The sequence below is a fragment of the Pipistrellus hanaki genome, assembly GCF_964339955.1.
Source record: "Pipistrellus hanaki genome assembly, chromosome: 3".
In the NCBI taxonomy this organism is placed as follows: domain Eukaryota; kingdom Metazoa; phylum Chordata; class Mammalia; order Chiroptera; family Vespertilionidae; genus Pipistrellus; species Pipistrellus hanaki.
In genome coordinates, this window is record NC_140505.1 from 182,934,501 (window position 1) to 182,953,991 (window position 19,491).

The 19,491-nt window shown below is 54.3% G+C and overlaps 1 protein-coding gene across 1 annotated transcript in view; it reads right to left on the reverse strand.

The window, feature by feature from the left end:
* MYH9 (myosin heavy chain 9) overlaps window positions 1–19,491 on the reverse strand; it is an 89,800-nt gene that overhangs the window by 19,586 nt on the left and 50,723 nt on the right. The window contains exons 4-17 of the mRNA XM_084876761.1: window positions 18,804–18,831; window positions 18,018–18,111; window positions 14,102–14,194; window positions 13,568–13,631; window positions 12,946–13,044; window positions 12,415–12,558; window positions 11,557–11,652; window positions 10,671–10,789; window positions 8,941–9,093; window positions 7,627–7,800; window positions 6,104–6,277; window positions 4,045–4,159; window positions 1,520–1,713; window positions 717–838 (exon numbers count right to left, since the gene is read on the reverse strand). Coding sequence (XP_084732887.1) covers window positions 717–838; window positions 1,520–1,713; window positions 4,045–4,159; window positions 6,104–6,277; window positions 7,627–7,800; window positions 8,941–9,093; window positions 10,671–10,789; window positions 11,557–11,652; window positions 12,415–12,558; window positions 12,946–13,044; window positions 13,568–13,631; window positions 14,102–14,194; window positions 18,018–18,111; window positions 18,804–18,831 — 1,669 coding nt within the window. The remainder of the gene's footprint in view (window positions 1–716; window positions 839–1,519; window positions 1,714–4,044; window positions 4,160–6,103; window positions 6,278–7,626; window positions 7,801–8,940; window positions 9,094–10,670; window positions 10,790–11,556; window positions 11,653–12,414; window positions 12,559–12,945; window positions 13,045–13,567; window positions 13,632–14,101; window positions 14,195–18,017; window positions 18,112–18,803; window positions 18,832–19,491) is intronic.

Sequence of the window (19,491 nt, forward strand, 5' to 3'; positions counted from 1 at the left end):
AAGGAAGAGAAGAGAAGCCGGGTCATTCATCCCTCGTTCAATGCACGTGGTCTGGAATATCCGTGAGAGAGGGCCACCCGACAGTGTTGCAGACATCGAGTTCCTTCCACGTTTTGAGGAAAGAAGACACCTGGAGAACCCCACCCTGCCCCTTTCTTAGGCAGAATGGCACAGGAAGCCTTGACGTTTCCCGGCAAGTGAATAAAAACCCTCAGTGGACTGTTTAACTCACTCAAGGGTGAGCTTCAGGTTGGGCTTACTGGTTGATAATTGCCCGGTATCCACGTCTATAACCCCAGAAGGCCACTCATCTCTTCCCGAGATGCTGGGGGCACTGCCAATACACGGGATGGTCCAAGAAATAGAGGGCTACGTTGTGATAGCAACTGTCACTAAACACAGTCACTAGGCCAAAAGGACAGAGTCATTAACACCCCTCTCTGCACACATGACGAGAAGCTGCAGTGTTTTGTGACTTTCTTGCCCTTTAATGCCCAAGTCTCTGGCTGACCTCTGTAAATTGCCTCTAACTGGGGCAAACAGTGCCAGGCCCCGCAGTCGCTAGGCATGAAAGCCAACAAGATACTTCCGTGAGAAAAGCAGGGAAATCCTTTTCCATGTAGAGGGCGGAGCAGAGAAGGAGCGTGTGAGGAGCTGGCCTGACCTCAGCGCTCAGTGGCCGAAGAAGAGGCTCCCTTGCTGGAGGCCCCGCTCACCTCTGCCGGAACTCCTGGAAGACCACCCGGTTGGGGAAGCCCTGGCGGCAGATCCGAATGCCCTCGAGAACCCCGTTGCAGCGCAGCTGGTCCAGCACCAGGTGGGGGTCCAGTTTGCCAGACTAGAGAAAACACATGCGTTTGGTCTTGCTGTTGTGCCTCGGAACTGACGGAGATGGGTAAGGGTCCCCTCCAACTCAATAGGACCAAAGCCTCAGGAGTCCTAGCAGTCCATGGGCTTTTTTTTTCCTCCCCCTGAGGGACACCCAAGAACACAAGCATTCATGGGAGACCCAGAAGCCCTTCCTGGTTCACAATCTGGCTTTCTAGCCTTAGGGAAGCATGATGGTTTCTTCCCTCCAGAGGTAATCTAGCTCATCCAATCTTACGGCTTTCATCTGAACCATGCTCCCCCCACCAGCACCCCCCAGCCTCCGGGTCTAGGAGCTTGGTGTCTGTAGCCAAATTTATCCCTGAGGCCCAGTAGAGGGGACCAGGGCCCATGTGCCACAGTGTTTCTATGGCAGCCTTTTGGGCCAGTGCCCGCCATGGGGGGGCAGGCACCGAATTTGACACGGCTGCAGAGTCCATGGGCTTTGATGCTGAGTTACATGATGCAAGTCCTGGACAGGCTACGAGACAGCGCCACCAGGTGGCAATGCAACTTCAAATGCAGCCACCCTCTGGGGAGCCCCAAGCCAGCCCACCGATGGGCTTCACCACGGTTCCCCAAGGGCACTCCATGTGCTGTGGGGGAGGAACCACTGCTGCTGGGGAGACAGACCAGGGCCGGACGCCCTCACCTTCTTCTCGTGGTTGGGGATGATGCAGCGGACGAAGTTGGGGTTGGTGTTGCGCAGCGTGGCCATCAGCTTGGCCAGCTGCTCCTTGTAGAGCTGCCCCACGGTGCGGAACATGCCCTTCCGCGTCTTGAAGGCCCCGGGCAGCGCCGTCTCCGACATGCCGGCCACCTGGTCCAGGCCGATGATGCGGTCCACTGCAGAGACCACGCAAAAGCACGTGAGTACCCGGCGGTCCCCGCAGGGCGGGAAAGAGACAGACGTCTGGACAGAAAAAGACGTGAGGCTACAGAACAGCAGGAGCCTTTCTGCTCAGTCCACAGTCACCCCCAACGATGAGCACACTTGACCTCATGAGCAGGAAGCAGGAAAGGGGGAAGGGTCTCTCCTGGCTGCAGCCATAAGCTCTGTCCACAAAACCTATCCTCAGCCCACTCAGCAGCTCTCCCACAGACACAATAAAGCTCGCAATGTGTTTGGAACAGTGAGCCTAGCTATCTCTCCCTGGCTCTGGGTGGTGTGAAAACATGTCTTATAGGACCTTATAGTCCTGTGGTTGGTAAAACAAAAATCAATACCCTGAATTCCATTGCCCTTTACCTGAGCACAGGCCTACCCTGTTTCCCCAAAAATAAGACAGTGTCTTATATTAACTTTTTCTCCCAAAGTTGCGCTAGGTCTTATTTTCAGGGGATGTCTTATCTTTCCATGCGCTAGGTCTTATTTTCGGAGGATGTCTTATTTTCGGGGAAACACTGTAGGAGGCGGGGGGAGGGGGCACCAGAGCTATGTACCATTGTCTACAGCACTCGTGGTCCGCCATCTAGGATCGCCCAGGCAGCGCTCTCTAAGCCCGGGACTGAGAGCTGTGTGGTGGTATCAGAAGTGGAGTCCTCCACAGAACTACAACCAACTGAGCCCGTTCCACTCAAGTTTCCTCACACTCTGTGACTTGCTCTGTCTCCAAGCTCAAGGGTCTTTATCATCTGCCCCAGATCTCTGAGTTGCCCTCGTCACAGTGACGCATGCGCAGAAGCAATGAAACGAACTGCTTCCTCCACGGCATAAACAAAACAACAGATGAACCCAAAGCAGCCAGCGACCTGAGGTCAGAGTTAAGCCAGAGCCAATGTTAAACCAGAAGCCTTCCGCTGCAAGATGCAATGGTTAAGAATTCTGTGACAGCCTGTTCCCTATCCCTTTATGGCTGGATCTCGATTACTTATGTGAAGACAAGCAAGGAGGACAGAAACTCAAGACAGAAGCCAGGAGTGAGGATGAACCTGATGAACCAATTAAAATGGGAGTCATTGCCGAAACCAGTTTGGCTCAGTGGATAGAGCATCGGTCTGTGGACTGAAAAGTCCCAGGTTCAATTCCGGTCAAGGGCATGTACATTGGTTGCAGGCACATCCCCGGTAGGGGGTGTGCAAGAGGCAGCTGGTCAACGTTTCTCTCTCATCAACGTTCCTAGCTCTCTACCCATCTCCCTTCCTCTCTGTGGAAAATCAATAAAATATATATATTTTAAAAATAATAATAAAATGGAAGGCATTTTTGACCTTCTAACCCAGGGCCACTCAGCTTGCCCCGAGGAAGATCAAACATGTCCACATAACTGGCTTTCTGTGGGCCTGTGCTGCCCCCTGAAGGCAGGTGCGGGGCTCTAGAGTGCTGGGAGAAGGAACACACAGATGCGGTTTTATGTCAGAGGCACATGCACAGGCAGCTCACACCTCCACCTCATGCTGAGACCCCTGCAGCGGTTCAAGCAGTAAGACGCCACCTTCCAACGCCAGCCAAGTGGAGCTCTGAGGAGCATACGGGTTTTTTAACGTTTTGTCCTTTAAGTCTGTAACGTGAGGTCTCCTGATTTGGCTGGTTCTCTACCAGGGGCCTGCGTTGGGGGGAGCCTTCCCACAAGGCCGGGTGGACCAGGGCGGGGCAGGCAGGCAGGAGCGCCAATGGGCAGGATGACGCAGCAGAAGCACTTGCCACAGCCCTGGATGCACCACACACAAGGGCCGCCACTGCGGGTGGCCAGTCACCTGGTTCTAGGTGGAGAATGGGAAAGCGTTGATAGAAATAGGCTCTCTGAGTGCTCTGCATCTCTGCAACAGAGAGGTTAAAGCAAAACCCAGGCAGAGGGAAAAGAGACCGGCAGGACCGTGAGAAAGCACAGCTCCAAACCACCAGCCTACCCAGGAGAGGCGGCAGCGCAGGGAGGCGCGGACAGGAACTTGCGTGGCCGGGCTGCGGGCCACCTGTGACCTCCCACACGTGGAAAGCGCTGTGGCTTGCCTGCGGACAGCAAAGCCCTGAGAGGAAGTAGCTATGCAGCAGGCTCGAGGGCACTGAAGGGTAGCCTCACCCCTTCGGCTCAAAGAGACACTGTCATGGGAGCTACAGTCCCCCCTGCGGCCTGTGTCAGGTGGAGCTGCACCCCTTGTTTTGTGGCTCAGCTGCTGCAAAGGCGGGGAGAGCCCAGCTGCAGCCACAGGGGGACGGGGTGGGGGCAAAGGGCATACCATCCTTCCACAGCTCCGAGACGAACTTGTCCGAGGACTGGTGCAGGAGCGTGGCGATGTTGTCGTTCAGGGGGTCCATGTTCTTCATCAGCCACTCGTCGGCTTTGTAATCCACCTGCAAGAGCCAGAGTCCAGAGTCACAGGCTGCTCCGGGGACACAAGCACCACAGACCCTCAGAGGGCACGTGTGGAAACGTTAAAACACATGAACACCCCTTGACCCGGTGTTTCTATCCCTAAGAAGGAAATGATGAGTGACCAGGGCAAGGGACTAGCAAGAAAGATGTTTCCTGAGGTGTTACACAGACAGCAAACAATTTAAAACAACACAACTACCCAGCAAACTGAACTAAGAAAACTATGCTGCAGCTACCCAACAGAATATTCTGGGTGGGTTGTTTTTTTTTAAATTATTATTTCATTTTTAGGTAATATGACAAAAAAGAAACATCCTAGAAAGACATATACCAAAATGTTTAATATTACTTTTTAGTAATAGGACATTTTTGCTTTTTGTCTTTTCAGGATGTCCAAGTTTTCTCTAATGAGCATGTATTCTCATCTTTTCTAAAATATGTTTTAAAAATACAAGTAACATGTTGTATCTTCATTGCAAAGACCCCAGAACAGTAAAAGCAGAGCGGCAGGCCGCCCTGGCCCCCTCTGTCCAGCCCATACCATGGCCCAGGGGTGACTGCTGTGCCCTGGCTGGTGGGTCACGTGTACCACCATTGATGACATGGTGATGTGGCTTCTTTTTCCCTCGGAGCAGAATTACGTCCCGGGATGTGACAAACCGCAGGCCGATGTCCTGGCCAGCCTGCTGGTCCTCTTGCTGCTGCGGCACAGCCCAGGTGAAACAGCAGTTTCATCATTACCCAGACCCCCAATGGGGTCAGGTGTGCCCAGGTTTTTGCATGATAAACAACGCTGCAACCGAAGCCTCCTGTGCCGTCTCTGCACGCGCATTTCTAACAGGCGGAAGCGGAGGTGCAGGCTCAGGGGCATCACCTTAGTAGCTGTAGAAACAGTGTTTTTGTCTTTTTTTAATGGTAGTTTAGAATCAAGAGTGGCTTCAGCAGCCTGAGGAACGTGAGGAGCGAAGTCGGAGGGCTGGCAGTGGGGACACGTGTGGCTCGGGAGCAGTGCTGTGAAAGCCCACGGCTCTCCTCACCGGGTCACGTCGGCAATACAAAGCTTTCACCACTCAACCACACCCACACCTCCACCATAATGACTGTGTGGCAAGGTCTGGAGACACTTGTGCTGTAGGGAGGTGCTACTGCCCTCTGGTGGGAAGAAGCGGGGATGCTGCTAAACATCCTATAAGCATAACACTGTCCCTGACAATAGCGACTGGTAGTGCGGACACTGAGAGGCCCTGCCCTAGAGCACTGACCTGTGCCCGGAGCTGAGCTTCACAGGCTCACAAATGTGGCCACAAAAGGAGACACCCCCATTTTCCAGATGAGACAATCAAGGCACAGGGAGGATGAGGAGCCCAAAGGCACACAGCAGCAGAGCTCTAACTCAAACTCCAGACACTGCCTTTAGCACAAATCTCAGAACCGCACCGGGAAAAAGCGCCTAATGACAACACAGAGAGCATCACACCTCAGGGCCTTACAGCAATGGTCGGCAAACTCATTAGTCACCAGAGCCAAATATCAACAGTACAACGACTGAAATTTCTTTGGAGAGCCAAATTTTTAAAACTTAAACTATATAGGTAGGTACACTGTTATTAACTTAATTAGGGTACTCCTAAGCTGGCCTTTGCTAAAAACTCAAGGGGCAAAAGAGCCCCATGTGGCTTGCGAGCCGCTGTTTGCCGACCACTGCCTTACAGGATGGCAGGAGCTTCTGATGAGGTGTAGCCCGTGTAATGGGGCTTTGTAAGGCGTGACGGCTGTGTGAGTGTTGACTATTGCCACCAGCACATTATCAGACGAGAACGCTACACCCCGTCCCTGACCCGGGGCTGCGTGGCTCATGGTCCCGGAGGCCCTTCCACCTCCTGAGAAGGCCCCGCCGTACTTCCTGTGCGCGCCCCACTCACCTTGCCGGCGTAGTGGATGATGCAGAAGTCGGCCTTGTCCTTCAGCTGCTTGGGCTTCTGGAACTTGGGGTGGGTGCCCTGCTCCTGCACTACCTTCTCCACAAAGCTCTTGTCGGTGGCCTTGGGGAACCAGCACTCCTCGTCCAGCAGGGCCAGGACGCCGGGGGGGCCTGCCTGGGGGAAGCACAGCATCCCAGGTAAGCGTGACCTGTGAGCCCCACCCACCCCTGCCCTCACAACAGGCCAAAGCCTGGGGTTTCTGGGAGTTTTCAGAACCCCCAGAATCTCGGCACACTCCCCCAACAGAAGGGGGGAAGAAAGGAGCATTACTGAAAGCACTCCGTGTAGGGATTCTAATTTAAAGAGATTTCTGAGGTCTAGGCTGTGGCCAACACATCTCAATCCAATGATCCATCACAGGGATTCTCCACGCCAGTGCTCTGAGAAAGCCTGGTGGGCTTCATGGACTATGCAGACCCTGATCCATGTGCTCAGGGGCTGCCCGCAACTGGCGCCCCAGCCCCTGGAGTCAGTCACTCTGAGACATCACCCCCACGCTCTGTCTGCACAGCCATGTGGTGAGACGTGACTTTTAGGAAGAGAAAGTGGGGCAGAGCCCCCAAGCAGCCCGAACAGAGTACACCGTGGAGCCTGCTGAGAAGCCACAAAGCCAGATGGGCTCTTGTTCGCTGGAAAACTCAACTGAATACCACCAACTCATCACAAAAAACCCATCCCAGAAAACTCATCGCAAAAGTAAACTGTTCCATGCCAGGATTATGGAGAGTTTCAAACCCCACCTTTGAGTAACATTCTAAAAATGCACGAACTCCTTCCCGGGCCTTCTGACCACTTAACACTTCAGTGTCGGTCCGGTGCACACATTCTGGAGCAGCCCGGGATTCGGGGAGAGCGTGAGTTCAGGGCATTGAACCCTCATCAAGACATAATCCACAAACAGAAACAGCTCGGCCTCCCGAGAGCATAGCCCTGAAACCTAACCCACTGCACTGGGGGGAGCTTTCCGTGGAAGCTGGCGGGAAAGGGGAAGGGCTTTCTGGCTCCCGCACCCACCGACAGTCAGTGCTGGGGGACAGGAGCCCAGCGCCAGGTCAGCCTGAGAGAGGACGGATCATCAGCATAGGCCAAAATCAGCCCTCGGCACCCGGGGTCCACTCAACCCCACACAGCGAGAGCACCTGGGGCCAGGACTTGCTACATAAAAGCTGCCTCTTTCTTTAGGACAAAGAAAGGCTTGTTGAGCTCCCCCGCGAGCAGATACTGGGTGGTCTTCTGGGGCTGAAGACAGGAAACCCAGGCACCAGCCCCATCCACACCTGGCCGGCAGCTGCCCCGGGCTGCCAGGCACCAGATCTAAGCCCAGAGCTTATGCCTTTAGGAGACTCAGACGGTAAAGGGCCTAGACACCCACAACCAGCATGGGTGGGAGGCGAGAACAGGGTCCCCAGAGGGAAGGAGCGAGGCCAGGCCAGGTCTGAGATCCGAGCAGGGACGGCTCTTACTGGCTTCTCGATGAGGTCGATGCAGGGCTGCAGGTCGAGCCCGAAGTCGATGAAGTTCCACTCGATGCCCTCGCGCTGGTACTCCTCCTGCTCCAGGATGAACATGGTGTGGTTGAACAGCTGCTGCAGCTTCTCGTTGGTGTAGTTGATGCACAGCTGCTCAAAGGAGTTCAGCTGCAAGGAGGGAGAGCAATGTCAGGGGGCCGTCCACCGTGGGGCCACACCCACCACGCGCCATGCCCACCGCCCCTTGGGAAGGAGTGGACCAGGGGGGATTCAGGAAGGTTCTCCATTTTCTGAGGCCCGAGGACCTCTCTAGCAGCCTAGTCAAGCCCTTCTCAGAATAATATTTTAAAACACATACAATAGATAAATGATGAGAGAAATAAGTTATGTTAAAATATAAATTATCCAAATACTGAGACACAGTACTACATGATGCTTCTTTACTAACAAGCACAAGGGCTTGGTAACTCTTAAAGGTTTGAAGTAGAAAAGAACATACACAATTTTACAGCATCTTGGTCACAACCGCAACATAGGAAAACCTACTCCCAGGCAGCTGTGGTCTGTGCAGTTTGCTCAGTTCACAATGGAAAAAATGTGTCATTTCAGAGAGAGGCTGGTGAAAAATAGAGGTAATGTTCACCCCACCCAAGGGCCTGGTTCCTCTGGAATCTACCACGGGCCCCGGGTTAAGAACCTCTGGTCTACCATAACTACCAGCTTTTTCCTATAAGGGCTCAAAGTCTTTATGGGCAGGGCAATGTCTTGTCCCATAGTTCAATAAATATCTGCTAGGAGAATAAATCCACAGAAAGACCTGCCCATGAAGCCCCCCCGGGATGCCAGCTAAAAGTCCCATTCTCTGCAGCATTTCTTTTGTTGTTGTTAATCTACACCCGAGGATATTTTCCCACTGATTTTTAGAGAGAGGGAGGGAGGGGAAGAGCAGAAAGAGAAACATCCAAGTGAGAGAGACACATGGATTGGCTGCCTCCCTCCCACGCCCTGACCAGGGCCAGGGATCCAGCCTGCAACCGAGATGCATGCCCTTGACCAGAATCAAACCTGGGACCCTTCAGTCCACGGGCCAGTGCTCTATCCACTGAGCCAAACTGGCTAGGGCTCTCCAGCATTTCCGGTTGGCAAAGGGCATGCCTGTTTCGGCTTAAAACATGCCCAATGCTAGGAAGGAGATAGCCAACTTCGGTTGCTGTGGAACCAGCGGAAAGAGGATTCACAGACAAGGAGGAGGAGCCAGAGGCCCAGGAGGCAGCGAAGAGGACATGGGGGCACCAGGGGGAAGCTCACATCGAAGATCTCGAAGCCAGCAATGTCCAGGATCCCGATGAACGAGGCGCCCTGCCGCTTGGTCTTGTCCAGGGCCTTGTTGATGCGCAGCACCAGCCAGCGGAACATGCGCTCGTAGGTGGCCTTGGCCAAGGCCTCGATGGCAAAGTCGGCCTGGGGGGAGGAGCACCAGGGGACAGAGCGTCAGACACCAGGAGCCCTTAAACCTGAACCCTCTGCCCCAGGAAGTTCACCTGCAGGGCCCTCCCCCAGGGAAGCAGCCCTAAAAAGGAAAAAAGGCTTCGTGCACACAGACATGTCCACCGCAATGTTATTCACAACGACCAGGAGTTAAAAGAACCTGACTACCCAACAATTCGGACACAGTAACTTAGAAAGACATCTGCAAAGACCTTTTAAAATAAATGGGGACATAGTGAAATACCTACAAGAAATGACAAGCCATCTGAGATTTGTTCCAAATAATGTGGGGGGTGGGGAGTGGAGATGCAGATAAGAGTAACGGTGAGCCAAGACTGGCCATGAGTTAGTCACCCATGAAGCTGCCTGTGTGATGTGCTGTCCTCCCTACTTTACTTTACGGGCAAATGTTCAAAAGTCCCTAATAAAAACCCAGGGTGACAACTAAATTTGGAATAAAAAGAAGGACTTACAGGAAATAACAAGCTGCCCAATGACTGTCAATGGGCAGGAACAAGGGCAAATTATTTCCTTCTCTAGACTTTTCTGTATTTCCCCAATCTTAAGTGTTTGTGAAGCATATTCGTAATGAAAAAACAAAGGTCCTAACTACTAGGGAAATGGAACAGTTGGTAATGATTATGCAGGCCGGCTTTCGAAAACAATGTCCTTGGCTCTCTCTCTGCACAGAATCACCCGCAGGCTGTCGGCCACCAGCGTGAGGACTGGAGAGCATGGCACTCTGGGAAAGGGAAATATTTCTGAGAGATGAGAGTAGCACCTTAAAAACGCCTATCGCCACTACAGAGACTAGAACCCGCCAACAGAGGGGAGAAGTGGTCCTGGCTGGAAGGACCTCAGCTCCCAGGAGGAGGGCATAGCCATGAGGCGCAGCAGAGGGAAGGCCTGCCCATCTCTCACCACAGGCAGCAAGACAGCAGGTGGTGGAGAGACAGCCGCTTGGCACGGACCTCAGGGATGGTGGAGGCCGCCGCCACCCTGGCACCAGAAACATCAAGTTCTCGCTTTAGACCAGAGCAGGCAGGCCTCTGTCCTCGCTGATCAATCAGTCTAAGTGTTGGCTTGAGGCAGAGGCAAGTAGCCTGGGAAATGTTATGAACTTCTCAGAGTCAGATTCCTAATGTTCTTTATATATATATATATATATATATATATATATATATATATATATATATATATATTGATTCCAGAAAGGAAGGGAGAGGGAGAGAGGGATAGAAACATCAGTAATGAGAGAGTCATTGATTGGCTGCCTCCTGTTCAATCCCTACCGGGGAGAGCCTGTACCTGGACATGTGCCCTTGACAGAATTGAACCTGGGATCTTTCAGTCTGCAGGCCAGTGCTCTATCCACTGAACCAAATAGGCTAGGGCTCATGTTCTAAATGGAGTAAACATGACATTGTCCTCAGAGCTATATGAGGACTGAATGAGGGAACCCATGCGACAGTGCCTAACACAGGATGCCCAGAGCAGCCCTCAAACTGGCCCCTGCCAGGACCCTCGCTGCTGCCAGGGGGCATGCATACCTGTTCCTTAGTCTGCGCCTTCTGGACGTAATCCCGTCCCACCTTGATGCGAGGGGTGAGGATTCCTCTGGTGAAATCATTCACATTGATACCCAAGAGGTGGGACACTTTTTGGGCAGCTAGTATTTTTCAAAGAGAAGGAGGGGAGGAGAAAAGAAGTTTTGATTAAATTCGAGGACAAGTCCTCTGCCCAGCCTCTAGTGAGAAGAAAGCTGTGGCGGAAACTGAGCCAGCACCACCAGGACAGCTGCCTCGGGAGCCTTCCCCTTCTACCCACAGGCACAGCAGGGAGGAACCCGTCCTAACCTGGGCCCAGCATTGGTCCCTCTGCACACGCTCAGCCTCATCTGCCAGGTGTGCAAGCAGGTCTTACCCACAAACAGGACCGAGAGGAGGCGGCCCACCAGGCCCCGATGAGAGGGGACTGAACAGCACTGGCCCACAGAAATGTCTTTCAACCCCTGTACCCACATGTCAAATGTTTTTCTAAAGCCCCGAAGCAGGGCACATTAAGGCTGAAGACTTAAATGGCGTCATATGCAGTGACCCACAGGAATAGCGGTGACAACAGTGTCACGGGGCCCTAATGTGTGCACAGAAAAGCATGCATTAAGCTGCAGTGGCAGCCAAAATCTGTCTTACTGGGACACCTGGTTTGATCTCACGGACGAACGAGGGAAACCCTGGTCCACACGATCATGGCTTTCTGCCTCACTGATGCTGCCTCCATGAAGAAGGTGTTACATAAAAAAAGTGCAGAGTGCCAGCCAGCCAGTAGCACATAGAAATTAAAAAGTGTGGCATGTAGAATTCCCACAAGGCTCCCTCCTGAGCTGCCCCGAGCCCAGGCACCTGCCCCGCACTTCAGTGGGAGGACCTCGGTTACCTGTGTTGTCGGGCATGGATGCCTGGTCAGTGTTACGCTCCTTCTTGAAGGCGATGTTGCCGAGCTGAAGGACTCCCGAGATGACGCGCAGCAAACCTGGGATGCAAGCAGAGGCAGCTCAGAACTGAGCAGGGGGTGGAATAAGCCCTGGCTGGGCCGTGGCTAGTCCACGTGGCGGGCTCAGCACCTGGAGGGCTCACTGCCTCCCCGCCAGTGTGGCTGACTCCAGGGCCTCTGAAGACCTCAGCTTGAGCAACCCTGTACTTAGACATGAGCTGTTACACTTCCCAACACTTCTAAATCCAGACCGATGAATGATATGCCTCTAGCCCAAGGGCCATGCCACTGTCTGTTTTAATAAATAAAGTTTTATTGGAACACAGCCAGGCCCATCCAATTACATGAGCAAAGATGGCTCCAACCTTAATGCTAGGGGATGGGTGCACTCTCCCCAACTTCCTAAAAAAAGCCTCAAGGCCACTTCATCTTGCCACCCAGAGAAACGAGAAGACGCAGGCAGGTTCCACGCCGCTGTTCATTCTAGGCCTCACCAGCGCAAAGACCCAGCCCCTGCCCCTCTCACACTCTCTGAGACAAGGCAGGACAAGGACTGGAAGGGCGGACATAGTCCCTGGGCAGTCCCTGGGCAGTTAAGCACCTGTACTATGTCCCACTCTGTGTAAATGCCTGTGGTTCCACGGGGAACAAATAACCCTGAAACTCAACCCTGAGGTACCATCTCCCACACACTCAAGGCTTCCTCCCTCCGGCTTCTCCAGGGCTCCCCAAGAGCCAGAGCCAACAGGAAGCTCTCCAAGAGAGTGATGACCAGCCTGGCCTTCCCTCCTCACTCCTTACCGATTTGCTCGTCTTCGGGGATGCTCATAATCCTCATGGCCTCCATGGTCTCCTGGAACAAGTCCTTGTCCTGCTGACCGGGGATGGTGACGTGCCCATTGGACAGGAAGCGGTACTTGTTGTATGGCTCCAACAGGAGGTCAGCTGTGAGGGGTGGAGGCAGGGCGGTCAGGGACGTGCTGAAACCAGGGCTCTATCAGCGCTGCAACATCAGGTCTGGGAGGCGGGGTAGTGCCCCTAGGAGTTGCAGAGTAGCCCGGATGCTAACTTTCCTCAGCGTGGGAGACTGACTCGCGTGGAGCCCACGAGGCCATGACTCACAGCTGCTGCACCCACAATCCGCCCTGGCTTTTCTCTGGCATGGCTAGAAACAGAGGCCATGCTGTCAGAATGGCCCGGAAAACAGAGCTCATCTGGCTTCTCCCCGCCCCAAACCTCAGCCGGAGTTTTATTTCCCAACAGGAGTGCTGCCCCGACGCGCAGGCACCCCAGTGCCCGGCAGCCCCCATGTCGGCAGAGGCCGTGACTCACTCTTCAGGTGCTCTCCGGCCCCGGACAGGAGATAGTAGAAGATGTGGAAGGTCCGCTCATCCTTGGCCTGGCGGATGGCACGAGATTTCTCCAAGAGATCTTTGCAAGCGCTGAGGAGTTGTACAAGCTGGAAGGAAGGCGGCCCCTCCACTTCCCTCTATTCCCACCAAAAGCCAGTGCACTTCACCGGTGCAAAGAACGGCACAAAGTAGCCAAATAAAATGCAAGCAAACTCTCTTGGCTCTGCCCTTCGAGGGGTGTAGCTTGTCCAAAGAGGGGCGCTCACACTTAGGAGGCTTATCTGTTTCAAGAGCCCCCTTCCCACAATCCTTGGAGACAGAAGGCTCCCCCAGAGGAGGCTGTCATGCTGGTGTAGGGAGAAATAAATCGGCCTTCACCCCAACTCCTCCCCTGGCACCACACTGGGTGATCTTGGATAGGCCCGTCCCAGGCGAGGCTGAACTGCATCCTCCCGTGAAGAAAAACCCGGCTCGAAGTTGGGCTTTCAGTGAGCCGCTCCTGGTTCTCTTCCTAACAGGCCCAGGGAGCAGCTTCCTCTCCATTAAGGTCACTTCCCTCCCCGCTAGACCCAGCACTCTTATTACAGTAACCATAAGGATACAAGTCTCGATATTGGCTCCCACGATGTAGCCATTGACATCAAAGTTGATGCGGATGAATTTGCCCTAAGAAAAGACAATAAAGAAGTCAGAGGCCCCATCCTCCCGATGGAGAGCCTGGCGGGAGGAAACCAGCGTGCCTGGCAGCCAGGGCCGGCACCGCACCCTGCATGGGCACTCAGGACTCCGTGCCCCCTGCTTCAAGCATGGAACCAGGATGCGGTTCAGGGGTGCCAGTTCCTCCGCGCAGGGAAAGTGTTCCCCACTGCCTGGTTTGGCCCCGGCTCTAACTGGCTACAGTGGGACAATCAGGGGCCAGCAGTGACTCCCCACTCCCCAGGCTGAAGAAGCTGTGTATGGAAGTGCACACCAACTGGAGTACGGCCTGGCCTGCTCCACACAGCTGCCCAGCGAGCACCAAGCCGGAATCTTCCTCACTCTTAAGCGAGAGCACCCAGTTGGGAGGTGACATGTGCCAAACTCTGTGTAGCACCCGCCCTGCCCCACGAGCCAGGACACAGCTGGCCGCCACTCACAAATCGCGAGGAGTTGTCGTTCTTCACGGTCTTGGCGTTCCCGAAGGCCTCCAGGATGGGGTTGGCCTGCAGCAGCTGCCGCTCCAGCTCACCCTAGAGAAGGACCCAGAGGTGCGGTGAAGGCCAGGCAGAGGGGACAGGGCAGAGCCATGTCTGCAGCTTGGAAGGGGGGTGCCGGTGGCCCTCCATGCCAGCCTCGTCCTGGTCTCCACGTCACTCAAGAGCAATCTTCCCACCTGAATGCCAGATGCCTTGACTGGTTTGAACTTAGCTCCCTGGACTGACCAATCAGCGGGCCTAGAAAGGGGAAGCGGCAGCTCCCCCAGCTCCAGGAACCTGGTACAGGGACCCGGATCAACCCCGGAGGATGCGTGAGAGGGCAGCACATGACCCAAAAAGAGATACAGGCACCCTTCCTTCTCTGGACAACCTCCATCCCAGATACCCTGGCTTCCCTCTGCCCTACTTACCTCAATCCTCACCATCAGGCCACACATTTCCTATTTCATAGGCCAGACACAATTCATTTCATCCATGTCTTAGTACACACTGAATTTCCTTGCTGGTCCCTGCTTTACTATCCCCTAAACCTGCTCCTAGCACATCAGGTGGGTGTCTGAACATGGGATTGACAAGGGTTCCGAACTGTTTATTAACACCAATGAACTCTACTTGTGGTCACATGATGCTTTGTGCTTGACAAAAAGTGCCCTTATGCCTTCTTGTCCCTGGGTTCCCATGATACAATGGGGCAAAACAGAGTAGCCCCATTTTACAGAAGAGAAAACTGAGGTTGAGGGAAGAAGAATGATCTGGCTGAGGCTATGCAGCTATCAACTAGCAAAGCAGATATTGGGGCTTGAGTCTACCACCAACAGCCGTCAGTCACTGCCATTCTCCCACCCTTTGGGGTTCTACCTGTCAGGTCAGATCAACTGTGGAAGCAGCCACTGTGCTCCCAGCAGACCAGATAATAGCTGACACTGGCTGAGGAAAGTACGGATCTCGTTCACCTTAGTGCCTGGGTACCCTCCAGGGGGAAAGAAGATCATGTAGGGGCCAGGCGGGGTTCTGGATTTACTAGCAAGGCTGGAGCCCAGCCAGGGTTTTACGGGAATAAAGGCTGCCGGTGAGCGATGAGAAGGAAGACTGGTAGGAGCAGCAGCTCCCCGGAGAGTCATGAACCGGCGTTCCAGGAACACCTGCCGCAGATGGAGCGCTGAGGACGCAGGAAGCCCTCCGGAGACTGGAAGGGGCCCAGGCCTGAGGGAGTCTTCTATCCTCACACCATACAGCTAAGTGAAGGAGGGCCAGGGCAGCCAGGTCAAAGGGCAGGGGTCAAACACTCACAGCAGGCTGTCCATGTGTGCCTGGTGCCAATGGTCACAGCACACTGGAGTGCAGGCTTGGGAAGGCCTGGAAAGTCAGCAAGGCAGCCCACGGGCAGGGACTGGATGAGTGCTCCCCCACCCACTAAAGCACTCCTCTCAAAACACAGGCCAGGCGGCCAGGCGGCCAGGCTGGCCGAGCCACTCCCTTTTCCTGCAGACAGATGGGAGCAGGGCCCCGACGGGAGTCTGCTCTGCCTCAGCTTGGAGGTAAACCGAAGCCTTTGTCTCGGGTCCGTAGGCTATTGCCACGGAACATAGGACAGCCAGACCAAACTCAGGAGCATTAGAGATTCCAGAGGCCAGGTCTCTGCTGACAGTGGGATGACTAAACTAGGGGGGTTTCCTCTTGATACCTAACTGAGCACAGAGGAGACATTTTTCAATGAAATTTGTGGGAAATGAAGTTAGGAGGTACTGGAGGCAGTGTGTGCTCATAGTTTGGAATTACCCATCTGGCTTCTGAAGGGCTTCACTGGGTGGGGTTCTAAAATACGGAGGAAGGGGGGAGTAGGTGGGCAAAGGTCAGACTATGGAAGTCCACCGTGGACGTCTTTTTCTCAAGCTCTATCTTGCCAGCCTGCGCCCGGCCAAAGCCCAGCCACAGCAAGATGAGGCCTGAGACGTCCCGGTGGGTGGTCTTGGGATGAGCAACTGAGTCCTCACTGCAAGGGGGAGAGAGCTCAGCCAGAGCATGCCATGGCAGGCCTCGAGTGGTAAACCAAGTTCAAGAGTGTCTCGGGGCCCAGCTGTGGAAAATCGCCGCACAGCTTCAGGCAAGGAAATCAACTCAACTGGTCAATGGCCTTTACAACCCAGGACCTGAGCAGCAATCAGAAACCAGAGGCAACCTATTCAATCACTGTGGTTGGACGTGGAGTCAGGAACACGTGCCCATTACACACCGAAGCCTGGGGAAGAGGATGGGACAAGTTTGCCTCCACTTATCACCCTCCGCCACAGGCCACGTTACCTCGGTGCTGGGGGCTGCCTTCCCCTCCGCAGCTGGAGTCCCGGAAGTCATGCAGAGGGGTCTACATTCCTGCTCGCTACCAGGGACTCCAAGGTCACCCTCTACAGAGCCAGGCACATACTAGGCATTCAATGCATAGTTGGGAAATGGATTTTACAGCAAATTCAGAGATGGAAAACCACAGCGAGAGAACTTCTAACCTCACAGCCCTGTTTTAAAAATAGGCCTTCTATAAAGAATGGAAAATGGGGGGTGGAGAGAGGGAGCAAAAGAAACTTTATTGGTTTCTAAATATAACTCCTGACGCCCCATGGAAAAAGATCCAGAATGTCTTGAGAAGTTTGGCACATGAAAAGTTACTTTTGGGTCCATTCCAGAAAACTGTACTCATTAGGACATTATGCAGGACACACCCAGGTCTGCATGCAAAGGGACACACACCCCTACTTACTTATATGCGCTGCACACAGCACGCCTGTAAGGGGGAGCCACCCAGACGGCGCAGTACCCCCGCAGCCTGAGGGGACACCACGGACACTCAGATTTGACAGGGAAGAGTGTGTGCTTGTGAGGAAGAGAGAGAGCACCACACAGGCATGCTGAGACCGATCCCCCAGCTCTGGGCAAGTCCAAGGTGGGCCTTTGAGGCACTGCTTCTGCCACACAGAGGCAGCAGGTGAAGGAGCCACCATCTGCATCTAGTCTGGACCCTGAGCGTGTGGGGCTCCTGGACCGCAGATTCCCGCCCCACTGTGCCTCGGTCAGGGTTCTGCACGGGCGTTACGCTACCAGGCACGTGGGAAGTTCGGGTCAGGACTGGAGCAGCTAGGTGATGAGGCCCATAAACATTCTGGCGGAGCTGTCATTTCAGAGTGCACAGGAGGTCACTGTGTGTCACACCCAGCCCCCCCTCCCCAGACAGTCAGTGAGCCGAGCCTCTGAGAGAATCATTCTAGCCAAAGAGAGTGACAATGTGTGGAGTGAAAAGCTGCTTAGGAAAAAATACATGATTCAAGGGCACACGATGATGAGAACACGCATTCCTGGTGCAGAACGTGCAGTAAACGTGCAGCTCACCTATCGAGGACACTGCTGAGTTCGACCATAATCCACCAAGAGGGAGAGGGGGGAAAAAGGGAGGTGAGAAGACTTTCCGATTGCCCCTTCTCTCTTCGCTGGGGTCTGTCCACCCAAAGGCATTTCAACAGCAGGGAAAGCAGCAGGGAGTCAAATGAAGGCCTGCCCTCCATCCTGCAAGTCTCCATCAGCTTGAGAACCAAATTTCAGAATCTCTCTTCCAACCTCAGAGGTGAAAGCCACACAGCAATTAGCTGTCAAACCCCCAGGGGGAGGGGGTCCAGTTTCCATAGCAACTCAGAAAGTTGGGAGGCCAAGGAAGAAGTAGGCTGGCTACCAATGGACCCACTCCCAAGACAGCCTCCTACAGCATTGATGAAGCAGGTGCAGCCTCTGCTTTCCTTTCCCACAAGCTCTCACCTAAACCGAACCATGAAGCATTGAATGATCTTCCTCCTAGGGAGGAAGGCCCACTCACCTGGTCCTTCTTGCTCTTATGCGAGGAGGCCACGTGAGCCAGATACTGAATGACTTTCTTGGTGTTCTCCGTCTTGCCAGCTCCAGACTCACCCCTGCCAAGAGAGCCAAGGGAGTGAGGAGAGGCGGCAAATCCTTGAAGTCTGTCCCATCCCCACTGTATGCTCTACTGCCTACCATTCTGTTGGGTGCCAGTGCGGGACCTAACACCTAGCGGCAGATGAGGGGACAGGCAAAATAATGCTCGTTCTGGGATCCTCACGCAGGCCATTTCCCATGGCCCACTGCCTGCCCTGGTCACTTGGCAGCCTTTGCATCCAAATGTCTTCGGAATCAGTCTGAGGCAGCTGTTGACTCAGGGGTCAAAGGCACTCATACATGTTCCTCCGAAACTGCACTTGAAGGGATGTTCTGTACCGCTAACTCCCGCCGCAGTGGGGTTTATTCATCTCCTTGTCAAGTGCAAAGGATGAGGGCGAGACACCCAGTGTCCACTTCAACCAGGTAAAGAAAGCCAGTGCTCAGAGCCAGGAGGAATGCGTGCCAGAGGGGCCAACGGTTGCCAGCCTGCTCGCCAGGTCCTCTGAGGAAGGCGGCCCGGCTAGATCTTTGCCCGTGAGATAAAGCTCATCCGTGCTGTGGGAACACTGAGCAGCCCGTCCCTTGTGGGAGAGACAGGGCTTGAGCTGGGAATAGATTACCCATCAGCCTAGGTTTTGGTAGGAGTCCCAAGGGTAAGAGCAGGTCTGGTGACACATGGCCCAGCCGCCCCGGCAGAAACACTTACGTGCACAAAATGGACTGGTCCTCTCGGTCTGAAACAAAGAAGACATCAAGTTAACTTCCGGCTCCCCCTGAAGAGCAGCCCATTCCCAGGACAGGCACCCTTGAATGCTGCCTCTGCAGGGGCCCCTCCACGGCTGATAGGTGCTGACCCTATGCCTCACTGAGGGGAGGGACATTCCTAGGTGGCAGCCACTCATCCTCCAGGAGCTCCGACTGCCCACGCTCACTGCCCTCCCTGTCCCCGTGAGACCAGAAATAGCCTGTCTCTCTCACTTCGGAGACAATCCATCTATGAAAAGCTCCCGGGAGCCTCCTTCTCTGAGCGCCCAGGTGGGGCGTCCCCTGTGAGGGGGTTCAGGCTGTTAGAAATCAGGCCTGCGGCAGGCGTTTTCAATATTGTCCCCATCTGAGTGAGGAGCACTGATTCGGAAGCCGGGTGAGGGATGTGATAGGTAAGGCTGGTTTCCAGTGGGACAGCCCTGGGGCCAGGTGCCGCTTTGATCACGTGCAGAGCCTCTAAGAGCCCCAGCTTCCTCCTGGAATGGGGACAACAGTGTACATGCAAATAACATGCACGAAAGCACCAGTGAGGTGTCTGACACATGGAAGATGCTCAATGATGTCAGCAGATTTGTAACAAGTGGGTCTCCAGGCCTGGCTGTCAGGAACTTCCTGCGACTGCTCCCAGC